The sequence below is a fragment of the Pezoporus flaviventris genome, unplaced genomic scaffold (assembly GCF_033815535.1).
Source record: "Pezoporus flaviventris isolate CSIRO_AGI_PZ_B2104156 unplaced genomic scaffold, CSIRO_AGI_Pfla_v1 ptg000003l, whole genome shotgun sequence".
Classification (NCBI taxonomy): domain Eukaryota; kingdom Metazoa; phylum Chordata; class Aves; order Psittaciformes; family Psittacidae; genus Pezoporus; species Pezoporus flaviventris.
This window is the reverse complement of record NW_026892551.1, coordinates 8,921,814-8,935,353: the sequence shown is the minus strand read 5'-3', so window position 1 is coordinate 8,935,353 and position 13,540 is coordinate 8,921,814. Positions and strand designations below refer to the sequence as shown.

General features: G+C 36.6%; 1 protein-coding gene across 1 annotated transcript in view; it reads right to left on the bottom strand.

Moving 5' to 3' along the window:
- Positions 1–203: 203 nt before the first annotated feature.
- MYCBP2 (MYC binding protein 2) overlaps positions 204–13,540 on the bottom strand; it is a 182,462-nt gene continuing 169,125 nt past the window's right edge. Inside the window, exons 73-83 of the mRNA XM_061445258.1 lie at positions 12,919–13,038; positions 11,219–11,320; positions 9,458–9,586; positions 6,924–7,056; positions 6,545–6,648; positions 5,732–5,920; positions 5,152–5,259; positions 3,910–4,119; positions 2,561–2,668; positions 2,207–2,372; positions 204–1,009 (exon numbers count right to left, since the gene is read on the bottom strand). Coding sequence (XP_061301242.1) covers positions 894–1,009; positions 2,207–2,372; positions 2,561–2,668; positions 3,910–4,119; positions 5,152–5,259; positions 5,732–5,920; positions 6,545–6,648; positions 6,924–7,056; positions 9,458–9,586; positions 11,219–11,320; positions 12,919–13,038 — 1,485 coding nt within the window. The 3' untranslated portion in view covers positions 204–893. The remainder of the gene's footprint in view (positions 1,010–2,206; positions 2,373–2,560; positions 2,669–3,909; positions 4,120–5,151; positions 5,260–5,731; positions 5,921–6,544; positions 6,649–6,923; positions 7,057–9,457; positions 9,587–11,218; positions 11,321–12,918; positions 13,039–13,540) is intronic.

Below are 13,540 nucleotides of genomic sequence, written 5' to 3'. Positions count from 1 at the left end.
GAACGCTAGTACATTTATCCAGCTTTTTTGTTACAGATTTGAGCAGCACTTTTTATGTCTTAAGTACTTCCATAACCACCAGTTTACCCAACAAACTCTACTACTTTTTAAGAGAGCCTACGAAAGTAATTATGACACCTCCTGTCCTCTCCTCCCATTTACAAAAAAAACCACACGTCTGAACACAGAAGCTTACACATTCATTAGACTTTCACTGTATAAAAATGTACAGTGGCTTTATTGACATGTACATTCCATTATGTTTACAGCTGCAAGATATGAGGCACACTCAGTATTGCACTTCATTAAAATTTCAGGCTCAAACATAACCCAGAAGTTTAAATGAAACTGCTGTTGTAATTTAATAATTCTTATACAGGACAAACATTGATACCTTTATATACAGCATGATACTTGTTACATTTATGTCTTCCTAACACAATTGTTTTTTATAACAGTCTAGGAAATAAACCAGAATATTCCTCTTTCCCATCCCCACTTGTGATGCGTTACAATTGTACAAGATTACAAAAAGTCAGTATACAATAATCAATATTTTTTTCTTTCTCCTGAAAGCCAGCATCATTCATAGTCCACAGACACACAGATCCTTTAATAGTAATTATTTATTTGTAAATGTCCAATGTTTCCTAGGCGATGACTGTAATGGCCACATGCAAACACCTCACAAGTTTTGATGTCTCGGTTCAAAAAATGTCAATATCTCACAGCAAGAATTATGTACATGGTATTTGGCATCCTTCTTGCACTGTAAATTGTTCCTTTTACCTGGGTTATGAAATGGTCCCGTCCTCATCCCAGCTGGACTTTATTTTCAGGACACTTGAGGGATGAGGGCACCTGCTTTGCTCTGGTAAAAAAAAAATGCTAGTCTAAAAAGTGTGAGCATTTCTGCAAACCCCACAACCCAGAGCAAATTCTTCACCAGTGGGTGGATGGACAACATGAAGTGGACATTCTGTTCCTTCAAGTTGTTTACCTTTGGGACCTACAGTGAATTTAAGGGTGAGGGGGGAAAATAGAGGAAAAAAAAACAACAGAAAAGATTAATGCTTGCAGACAATGGAAACAAACACGTATATATATATATATATATATATATACGTTTCCTCAAAAAACACCATGCTAAGTGAATGTAATACTTCCATAATACAAATTTATAAGGCATCAAAAATGAAGGCTTAAGAAGCAGCAGGTAGAAAGGTGCCTTCACACAGTCAAAATCAAGAAGTCTAAAGGCTTAATAAGCCATGAGAAACAATATCAATTAGATCTGACAAAATATGATCGAAAACTGTTAGCTCCTTAAAACACTTATGTCAAATGTTGAATTGGTATTTGAAGAAAAAAAAACCCAAATGATCCAAGTGCCATGGAATTTAAAATAAATCAAGTTCAATGTAAGAAGAGCTTATAGGGAGAATCACCAAAATAAGCTTAATCTCATTAATACTGTGGGAGAAGTTCCACAATCTAAAAGCAAAACCAGTAAATATGAACAGGGAGTAACACTGCAGAAAACAATACTTAATAAGGTTATACCAAGAACTATATTTTTTTGTTTACTTCTTTCATGTAAATACCTTTAAAAGATTGATCTCACTTTTTTTTTCCCCAACAGCAAGGTAAATGATATGATTAATTAAGATCAATTCAGTGGCACATGAAGTTAGAAACTAAGGCCTTGGGGCAAGTTTGCACATGGCAGGTACCTAGCTACAGATACAGCATTTAATAACATTTTAACTTTTTCAATATGAATTTAATGCATTGTCACACCAGGTTGGATGGGGCTTGAGCAACCTGGTCTAGTGGAAGGTGTCCCTGCCCATGGCAGTGGGGTTGGAAACAGATGAGCTTTAAGGTCCCTTCCAACCCAAATCAGTCTATGATTCTATAATCAGGAGTCTGAATTGCAATTGGGAATAAGGAATTTGAAATGTCTTTCTGTATCAAAATATCTAACGTTTAAATGATCAGTGTGATGACATTGCCTGTTTTATTGCCAGAAAAATGAAAGAAAACAAAAGTATGCATAGAACAAATTCTAGTATCATTCAAGGTACTGAACTTAAAATTTATATGCCTAACTCCGTGGTTTTCCTAAGAATTATCAGTATGAAGGGTATCGATTAGAACTTATCTCAGAATTCAGTGTGGTAAGTTTGCTTTGTAAAAATACTACCTGCAGGACAGTGTGGGAGTTCTTCTTTAGGGATGCTTGTCATTCTTTGGAAATCATCATGGCAAGCATTGCAAAAATGTGTTGTCCCAAAACAGAAGAAAACAGCGACCGAACAGCAATAGCGGCATTTGTACTCTAAGAAATCCGTACCATGTTTGGGACACATCTAAACAAAAGAACACAAACATCAATAACTGAAGTACCCATGCTGCAACAATGCAACTACACACTTCGACATGCTGTGGTTAATACTATACAATACATGTAATTACAAATGACTGTGAATTGCTGTACAGCTCAGGTACTTGGAGCTTCGGAATGAAACAAAAACAGGCATCAGAGTTCTTTACTTACCTGAGCCCTCGAAACATCAGAGCACGCACCACAAATAAGCTCTCTCGGATCATAGTCATCTCCTTGTCCAGCCTCAGCATCACAACGAGCTTCGCCACCAAAATATGCCTTAATTTTATACAAAAATGATTGCAGATTAAACCAGAGACAACTAGTATTTGTAAGAGGGAAATGATGAGTAACAGCCATTACAGTTGTCTTCGCTATTTTAATATCTCTTGACTATGATTCCAGACACGTTTTTGAGGCACTAAGACAGTATCTCTCGATCTCAGGATAAACAAGACAACAAATTGTGCAAGATACTCTGACCTATGCAAGTGAGTGTAAGGCTTTTGAAACCGTTTGGATGCTCTATCAACTGTATGTAAGAAAGAGAGGACTGAGGCTGAAAGCAGCAGGTAAGTATTCTACCAGGGCTTTTTACCAGCTGAAAGGAGTATCAGGTTTTATGCATATGTAGGATCCTTTATCACAAGATTTTGCTGTTTTCTACAGATTCTTTCTACTTTCTCATCATATTCTACCAGGACACACTGGGCACAAAAATGTACCAACGATGAATTAATTTCCTCATCTACTAAAGTATTTTCACACTGAGTGGCGAGATGAGGCAATAAGTAACTAACTTCCTTCCTCTGTTATCATTTTATTAATAAGACAACACAGAAAGTTCTCAGCAATTCTCGCCTTTTTGCAATGATTGTAAAAGGACAGGGAAAATGGTCTCAAGGCAACTATGAGAAAGGAGGAAGTCCAGCTTCCCCCAAACTCTGCAGACGAAAGAAAAGGGAGAGTCCTATGGAACGTATGTCAGGAAATTAAAACTGTACATATATCACCCAGAGTCCATCAGGCTAGACCACACATTTCCTCCTTCTCCTTTTTGATTCTTCTAACACTTCTCCCCCCCAAGTCAGTTTACTGCAGTTGCAGTGAACTCCAACTTGGTAAAAGTAGTATTTCAGTGGAATCTTAGGTTAGGAACTTTCCATGTCAGAGTTAGAATGAAACCTGTATTTAGACTATTTTAATAATCATGTAAAGTGTAGGTTGGAAGTGGGAGAAAGGGACAGTTGGTATTCTAACACAGCATCATCTGCACATTGTTCTAAGAAGGCTACTGACTCAATATGCTTTTGGTTTCTGACCTGCTCTGTATATACCTTTGAGCTTTACAAGGTAAGACATTATGTACATTTAATTTGCCCAACACCTTGTTTTTATAATGATTTAACGATCTCTTTTCCTGCTTCCCTCCTCGACACACAATACATTAAATATATGTTCCCTAAGACATTACTTTTGAAACTATAACATTTAATTTGAGAAAGTACTAATCCTCATACCTTTTTGCACTTGTAGCAAACATAATAAGCATATCTGTTCATAGCGTAGCCAGCTGGGTCATTATAAAATCTAACACCTGGTGTTGTGATGGCCTCGCTCTTGTGCAACCCTTCATACTCCAATCTCATTAGTGCTTTTCTCCTTACATCTTCATAGAGTTCTTTGATTGGATCAAGCAAATCCTTTAATACTGTATGATTGATTTTGTTCTGAAATAAAAAAAAAAACAGCTGATTAAAATATCTTGTATCTTTATTACAACAGCTGTGATAATCTGTATTATGGTCAAACACAAAAGCATTATGAATGTCATAAAACCTAAGAGCTCAGGTAATGGACATTTCATTTGTACGCTTTATTTGCTGCAAAATGCTTTTTTTTTCCTGCAAAAATAATAACCAGGAATGCTATTTATATGGTCTTTTGCTACATGAAATCATCGGCCCTTACAACAGACTGTAACGACCACAGAGGGATGGTAAAGGGTACATGAAATGTGCACCACAGCACAGGAATATTCTGATTGTATGTCTTCTCTAATTTGGGTCCTTTTTGACTTACTGCTCAGCAATTAGGACTAATGACTAATACTGCAAGCTATTTATCATTTAATGATCACAAGCTATTGCCGCAAATTATCAAAACACAGCATGAAGGAAGAAACAGAACATGCAGAATGGCTGGTCATTCACAAATTTCACATTCCTAGGATGTTAAGGTGCTCTCCCTTCCCTGCAGCTATCATATGCTTTTGCTTACAGCAACTACAATTTTGTAGAGCACAAGAGGAAGTTTTAGTGATTTAAGCTGAACCAAGTACACGTATTCTTCAGCTCCATCCTCATACTGAAAAGCAAAGCAGCTTTAAAAGGGTTTAGTAAAATAGAGAAGCCAAGTTTTCTGCTTCAGACAATAATGTGCATTAAGTTTACTTCCTCCCCTCCCCACTGTCCCCAAATATTGGGAATTTACAAACTGATGGTGCTAAGAATAAATCAGCATTAATATAATGTCTCCATTATGCTTTCTTTATAAGAGGACCTTTACTTCAAGAAACAGTATAGAAAGGTTAAGAAGATACATCAAGGATACCATTTCTTTAGTGACATGAAAAATTAAGGAAACAAGTGATGTATAAGTAATTTATATTGTGACAAGCAATATATTATTAATAAAAAATAGAGACAAGACAGTATTAGGTAGCTTGTTTGACCTAGGCAGTAAGCACATAGCTCATTTACCTTGCAAATCGGACAGGACATAAACCCAAAAGTAATCCTTGGCCCAAGCCATCTGTTTTCTAGTACTCGTTGACAGCATTGCAAATGGAAAACGTGGCTGCAGTCCAGCTTTAGAAAAGAATACATGTGAGTGAACAGTTCAGTTAACCACTGAAGTAGAAGATCAAGTGGCAACATATATCAATTACAGAATAGAATCCTAGAAGACCCTTATTTTCTTAACAGAGAGAAAGAATATAAAATGGTCATTTAAATTATAACCTTTCCACTCCAAAACTACCAGTGAACATATGAAATATATGAATTATATCCATTAATTACCTCAGTTGTTTTACTTATTTATAAATTAGCATATATTTTAATGAAGCAGACACAGCAATCTAAATTGATACGATCTGCTGTCTTGAAACAGCAGTAATGCCAGACAAAAAGAAAGCTTTTTAAGCAATTTATGTACTGTTACAGTGTCTGTCTTGAATTTCTTAAGAGTATGATTTAAAGGACTTCATATTTTAACTTCTTCCACAATTGACATTTCAACCATAATATTAATCTCTAAATGGGGACAAAAAAGATAAACCTGGATAGCTGGTGCTGCTGAAAGTGCTTCGGTAAAGCAGATCATGCACATGTCATCAGCATCTTGTTTAAGAGTTGTAGCATTCTTATCACAGCCATGCAAGCATGGCAAACAGTGCTCTTCATTCTTGACGCCTCCACATGGATGGCCACAGGGGTGTGTCTTGCTGCAGGCAATTTTAGCATACTCCTATTAAAAGTAAATGAAAGTAAATGATTAATCCCTTTTTTCCCCTCTGGAAAATACCAGACCACAGGAGGGTCTGATATAGTGTTGCTTTTTGAAGCATTACTGGTTTATGCAGTAAATGAAGAGGAAAGAATCATGATTCACACTGTTTTACAGCTACAGCAGGTACTTGAGAAAAACTGCACCTTTTGTACAGTGTGTGTATTAGGATACATTTGACAAATCTGGCCAAGCCCTAAATGTTCTATGCTCACATAATAAATAGATTGTTAACACAAACTACTTTTATCAAGAGTTCCAGTACACTAGACTTTACATTGACAGTGTGCATTTTACTTTAGAAGCCAAATGCTATTGTGAAAACTTAAGATACTTTTGAAGACAGTATTGAAACTACCCAATATTTTGGTCGACTACTGGTGTTTGTAGTGTGTAATTAAACATTTACAAACTCAGAAGTATTTTAAATTATAATATTCAGTATTAAAACCTTTTCATATGAAAACTCTGATTTAAAATGGACCACAGGGATGAACAAGGTGTACTCAAAAGAAGAAATCAATTTGATCGTACAGTCTTTTCTATTTATGTAATTAATAATGTTTGATACTTGTTCATACACACCTGGCAATCTGTATCAGAACAAACGCTTCCCACTGCTGATAACTCTGTTCCACTCCTACATCCACAGAAACGACACGCTTCAGAACTGCTGGTGGTTGGCTTGCCTAAGTCCACAAGAGTAAACAAAACCAGAAACTGTTGTAATGAAACAGAAGAGACTGATATTCTAACTACAGACATTTAAACAACAATTGCAGAAAGCCACCGGAAAAACAGCAGTTCTTATGCAGTTGAATATTTTATTTTTATTAACAAACGGTTAAAAGCATTGCCCATAACCAGGTAAAAACCCCAACTGATTGATTCCCAACCCCTTTTCAAATGCTCATTTAAAAGATAAAAATCATCAGGATAAAGAGCAATAACAGTTGTGTTTTACCTGTCTGTTCTCTAAACTCCACCATAGCCTTCATAGTTTTAGAATCTGCTAGTGCCATCAGCCAGAAAAGTTTGGTCCTGCCACAACCCTCGTGGAGATCAACTTTGATAGCTTCTTCTTCTTCTTTGAATACCTGTCAGGTTAACCAAACAGGTAATAAATAGCATCTCTATATGTTATCTTTGTCACTGCTTTTTTGGGTTTTCATCAGATGTTCTACAGATTCTCTGGAGTTTGTCTACTGAAGGTGCTTTTCTTTAGGCATCCTATCATTTGTATATATTGCAGAATGGATAAAGGTGTTTTTAGAAATAAAAATATGTAAGATTAATGCTGCACAACATTTTTTCCACTTTAAAAATACGGACCTATGACTTCGTAACTACTATCCAACTCATCTAGTAGGCCACGGTATATTAAAAGCACAAGGTAACACTAGAAATATCTTCACATATCTTCACCATACTAGTAGCTGATCAAAGCAACATTGATAATTACGATTATAATAATAGGTACTATGCAGTAACAATTACTTAAGTGTGTAATATTAATATTTTTGACTTTTATATAACCAGTGGATGCTTTTGGCTACAATGAGGAAAATATAAAATTTTTGCAAAATGAAATCCTTAGTGGACTTCACGCAGTTTCTTGTTTTTCTCCTTTCCTAGGTTTTGAAGGCAGTTCTGTTCTCATTCATTTCACCTGCAATGCAATAAAAGTTAGAATTTTCCTGGGTATGGGGATGTATACACTCAATTTAAACTTTGTATTACTTCCTATTAGACTCATGAAATTAACCCCTAATTACTTCACAGAGTATTCACAGTAACTTACAGGCTGTCCTTTCTTGAAGGGAAAGAAAATACATTAAAGACAGGAATGTATGACAGAAGATGGACAAAGAACAAAGCTAACAGAAAACAGGAGACAGGGAACATGACAGTTTAAAGTTTAAATTAGGTGCTTAACATGAGAGATGTAAAGGTAAAAAGGTGGTGAATAAAGAGTAGACGTTTAAACATGCTTTAAGAAGTAAATAGGAAAAATCTGATAAGTAGCTATTTTGGACAGATTAAAGGAGAGATGTGAGGACTTCTGTGAGATAAGAACTTACTTTTTATCAACTGTAATCTGAACAGGCTATATAGGAGAAATCAGAGAAATAAATGAGACTAGACTGTGCTGTGCATGAAGGAAGAGTAGACATAAAAAAATCATCTTCTTGGGATGACAAAACAGGAAGATTTCAAGGGGGATTGCAAAGATTCTGGCAAAGAAATAGAAAGTAACAGATCCCCATGCAACTTCCAGGCTGAGTCTACACTGCCAATGCGGAGGCACCAAGGAGATTTGTAGAGTCAAACTCAGTGCCCATGACCTGATGTTTACATCACACGTGCTCTAGACTAGCTGATCCCCTGCACTGATGACCATTAGCAGTGTGTCCCTTCATCTATCTTGTTTTGTTGGTTTTAGTCCTACCAGAATGGAATCCAGTTCATGCACTCCAAAGCTGCTCTATAACACAAATCAATGCATGTCAAAGAGAGATAAATGTATGTTTGAAAAGCCCATTCCTGATCCTAACTAAAAAGCTGATGTAGATGTACTCTAGGAGAGGGAGAAGAGGAATGGTTTCTATTAAATTAACGTTATTAACATGTAATTTTATATTTAGCTTTTGTACATATGTAAATAATCAGAGTAAAGGGAAAATAAAGGACCACAAAAGAGAAAGTCAAAAAAGGGGAAATGTTCAGTAGTTTCACAAGTAATAGAATCTTGAACATTAATTTCAATTAGAAAAAGAAATATTCAAAGGAGAATGTGGTTTTAAGTTTAGAGATGAAGAGGATAAAAGAATAACACAAAATAAAACTAATTAGCAGAGTACACAGCAATTTATAAAAACTCATCTAAATCAAAGCAGGTGAGATGTTTCAATTCTAAAAACAAGACCAAAAGAAGTCAGGAGAATTTCAAGGTTATGGATATGACAACATACTTAGCTGTGAAAGACAGTGAGAGCTGGAGGAATATTGAAAAATAAGAGAAGACTGACATAAAGGAACAAGTAGGAATATCTGCTGTCAAGTGGTCTTCCCGGATATTTAAAAAGGTATCTACATTGAAAATTGGGGGTTGACAAGTACTGACTCATATGACAGAAGTAGTAAAGGAGATGACAATTTAACAGAAATAAAGAACCAAAGTTTACTTAAGAAGTTCCTAGATTCTCCTGAAAATGTTCCTAAACAATGTCAGAACAAGAGAGAAAAAAAGTAAGTGTCAGAATTAGGGACTGATACAGATTTTCTAATCTTGAGAAGATAAAGGACAAGGGAATTTAACTAAAAAAAAAAAACAAACAAAACCTAAAAAGAATTAAATGGAAAATTATCCCATTTCCAAAGTGAGGGAAAATGCCATTTTCAGATTTGATACTTGCTACTGCCTGTTGGTTATATATTAATAGGGGAAATGTACACAATGCATGCAGTGCACACAACACGGTGTCATGTGTACTCTACCTGTCTCTGATGAGTTTTTGTTCGCCGATGGAGATGAAGGAATCGGTCACAATCTGTACACAAGTTCCCACAGACATTACATAGAATGATTGCGGCAGTTTCACCATCATCATGGTTATCACACATTGGCTGGAGGAAAAAAAGAAGAAATAATTCTATTAAATCGCTCATTTCCTTTCTGCATCTGTTTTTATTCTCTCCCCATTCATCCCGCCCCCCCCCCCCCTTCCCCCCAAATCAGTAAAGGGAGTAAAGAGCTTGTTTAGACTATTAATTGTATCTTTAGAATCATTAGGATCTAAATAACTACTCCAGGACACAACTCCCCCCCCAATTTACTACATCAGTTCTTCTGATATTCTTCATCTCTTATTTTGCATGATGTAGAAAAAATGTGGCTTTCAGTAGTATAGTTGAGACACTTTTCAACTAGTCTGAGAAAACATTTATGTGGTAACAATAACGGGTTATGGGCACGTTAACAGAAAAGTTCAGCTGTGAGTACTTGGGTCAGTCAACAGGTAGGATATTTACCCTTCATTACTTTGATATGGCATGTTTACTCTGTTCAAACATTAATCAAAACTGTAGGCCACCTATAACTCAGAGATAATACAGCTGTAGCAATAAACTTTAAAATCCATCATAAAATTGGGTTGCTCCACTGATACATATATATAAATTTAACACAGTTCTGTTTTGCAGTTCAAAATATCTGTACAAATGACGAGTTCAATGACTGATTTGATTATGCATATACATACGTCTGAGAACAAGATTCCATTGTACTCCCCAAACACTGATTTCCATGATACTGCTCAAGCAACTTAGAACAGAATCCTTTCAACAACAGTCATGGTAGGGGGACACACAGTTCACCTCAACATCTGAATATCCTGCTACAATATAGGAGTGGGGAATTTCAGACTGGGTTCAGCATCCCTGCTTGATGATGTCTTGGATCACTCCTCTGACATTTCCAAAGCTCTGCAGAAGTCCCTTGACTTTCTTAATCACCTCAGCAGGGTTTTAGTCCTTGCTGCTGCTGCAGCTCTGCGTCTCCTGTATTCTCATTCTAACTATACTAAACTGCTTTGGAAGCTTCTTTGCTCTAAGCATCCTCAGCTGCTAGTGGAAAGTCACAATCTCCCCTTTCCTCCCACAGGGATGCACCTAACCAAGTTGTAATGAGATCAGCTTCATTATTTTGCTCTTTCCAGATGGGTATTAAAAAAAAATCGTAAGCTTTTTGTGATACTGGAAAAATATAGACAGAAATTCAATCCATCATATTCCATATTAAAGTTATAAATTCTTTGGGTAAATGGTAGCTTTACTAAATCCAGTTAGAAAGTTTCTTTCTCTTTGGGGTAATCACTCTCCAAGATGGGGAAGAGGAAGCTAAGTTACAGAGAAGTTACTACACAAAGAAAGAACTGACTGCATTATGTGACAGAGATCCAGAGAGAAAAAAGCTTTGACAGAGCACGTCACATCTGCTCTCAAAAATCCATCCTACAGGTGTTAGGAAGGCCTTGCTCCATCCTGAATACCAACAGAATTGCCACCTGTTTTAAGTTGGAAATTTGTTTTTCTGAGCAGTGCTTGTTTAGAACAAATACTTCAAACATGTATGTACATCTCCACTGGGAACAACAGGGAGCAATAAGGTTAGGCCAAGTCTAGCTTTCCCTATCATTCTAAGTTTTCTGACTACTGAATAAATCAAAATAAACACAAAAAGGTATGATTCAGTCTCACCATCTGTTTCTGTTGTCCATCCTTTCCCATCCATCTTCCAGAGGATAGTCTATCAACATGATCCTGATCAAGTACACAGAGGGATGCTAATGCCAACCATAGCTATTGAAAGGAAAGGTAGAATTAAATGTTTTAGAAATATATATATATATAAAAAAAAATCCAAACAAAAAACCCCACCCAAACCCCAAACAAACAAAAACCCCACTCCAAACACTAAAGATACAAACTGTGGCAAATAAGAATGTCACTGTTACCTGTAAACAGTGTCATCATAAGCTGAAGCCTGCTCATACAATGCAAGTTTTCTACTTTCCACAAGAAGTCAAGCACACAATAAAATTCACTCACTTTCTGGGAACTACCTTGTTTCTTTCAGGTATGTCAACAACAACAGAACTTCAGCTCAATGAGACTATTTGGTTTCCCTATGTTCTACCCTTGCTGCATGGGGTGTTTGAGATTACCTAGAAGAGGGTTCTGACCTAACTATTCTTCAAAGGAAGCTTTCCTCTTTTCCTCTCCAATGACTACAGTGAAATTTTAGAGAGACGAGCTACGTGAGGGTAATTTATTGGCAGGCCTGCAATCCAAAATGGAATACACTTGTCAGGTGCATCTTGCAATGGTTTTGCTCAAAGGTTTGATTTGAACAAAATAGGTTTTGTTGAAAAAAGTCTGTTGGACTCCCAACCCCCAAAACAACACCTCCGTGACAGAACTAAGTTCACTGACAAGGAGAGCTAGGCTGGTGTTTAGGGCTCCTCTATGACCTGCTTGAACTAACACAGTTACAGCAGGAGCTGGTGGTACTCTGAGATTGTGTCTTCCAACAAGCAGAGAATATACGAATAATGGGATGAGAAGGGTAAGTGGCACAGCCTTTTAAGATGAAAAATAACACGAGTGTCAAATGCCTGTAACCATTGCGAACCTCTTCTTTTACATGTTGTTATTATGCTTGAGAAGCCATGCAATAATTTACAAGTATGCTTTTCATGGTGTTTCAAGCAACCTAATAATGTTAAATTAGTCCCAACTTCTATAAAAGATTCATGGAAGAAGTAAAGGGAAAGAAAAAAACCCCACCCTATGTAAATAATACTGGGCTCAGCAAATGTTTTGTCATTTTGCGACTAGACAGAGGTAAAGTTTAGCTTAATTGTCCTAGAGAATGTTTGATACTGAGTGTTTTTGTAATAGCCTTGAGATGTGGCTGATGACCTAGAAGTCAAACCACTTAAAATAACTGTGTTGGAACAAGACACCTGACACATATTATGAAATTTTCTACACAAATGGGCTCATAAATTGAGTAAAATTTATCACAAATATCACAAACTTAAAGAAGAATTACACCTCAAGGATAAAACCCCAAACGTATAAGCATAACACTTCATTGGTTGGGAGGTACCCAAGATGCATTATTTAATCACAACTCGGTTTTTACTGGTGTATTTCTGCTACAAAGAATAAAACTGCATCTGGTGTGACACAGAGAAAGCAAGACTTATCAGGACAAACACTACCTCTCCATAATGCACACAGCTAGATTTGGAGACTATAAACCATATACTTTATGTATTGTTTCTTGAAAAATCCTGTATAAAGAAGGTTTTTCTAAAATATAGGAAGGCTCCTGGACAGGCTCCTACTGCACATTTACAGTGAACTAATGTTAAGTGCAGTAAAATTCTTACCCTGGTTGTTGCAATGCACCTCACTGGTGATCTGTATTCTTCTTCCATTTTGGTCAGAGCTATGATGGTTTCAGCAATAGCATTCTTCGTCACACGGGACCAAGCTTCTGACAGATGGCCCTGTTAAAGAGGAAACTCAGTTTATTACAGCTTTGATTAAGAACAACTAAAACTGCAATTAGAGCTGCTACAAGCAACATCAGGTTAGCATCGCAAGATAAGAGGAAGTCAGGGACGACTTTGACAATTCATGTGTTTTTAAATCAGACAGATCTCAAGTACCAGCCCTCAAATACCGAGGTGACTGACTAAGGTAGTCTCTGAGCAGCTACTGTAATAACCAACTTGGTGTAGGTAGAGGGCATATGATTTGAAGAATGAAAAGGCATATTCCTAAAGCCCCCAACCAAGAGAAAGATACAGAGCTGGAGCACAAATAAGTGACTGAACAACACACAGGTTACAATGGATCCCTGGAGAAACAGCTTCACTTGTCCAGTTTGGTGTTCCTGAACACTCTCCACAGTTTCAATATTTGAAAGAAATAAAGAGGAGTACACAGAAAACATCAGAACTATAGCATACTTTCTTAACCAGCCTTGAACCTATGGCACTGCTTCAT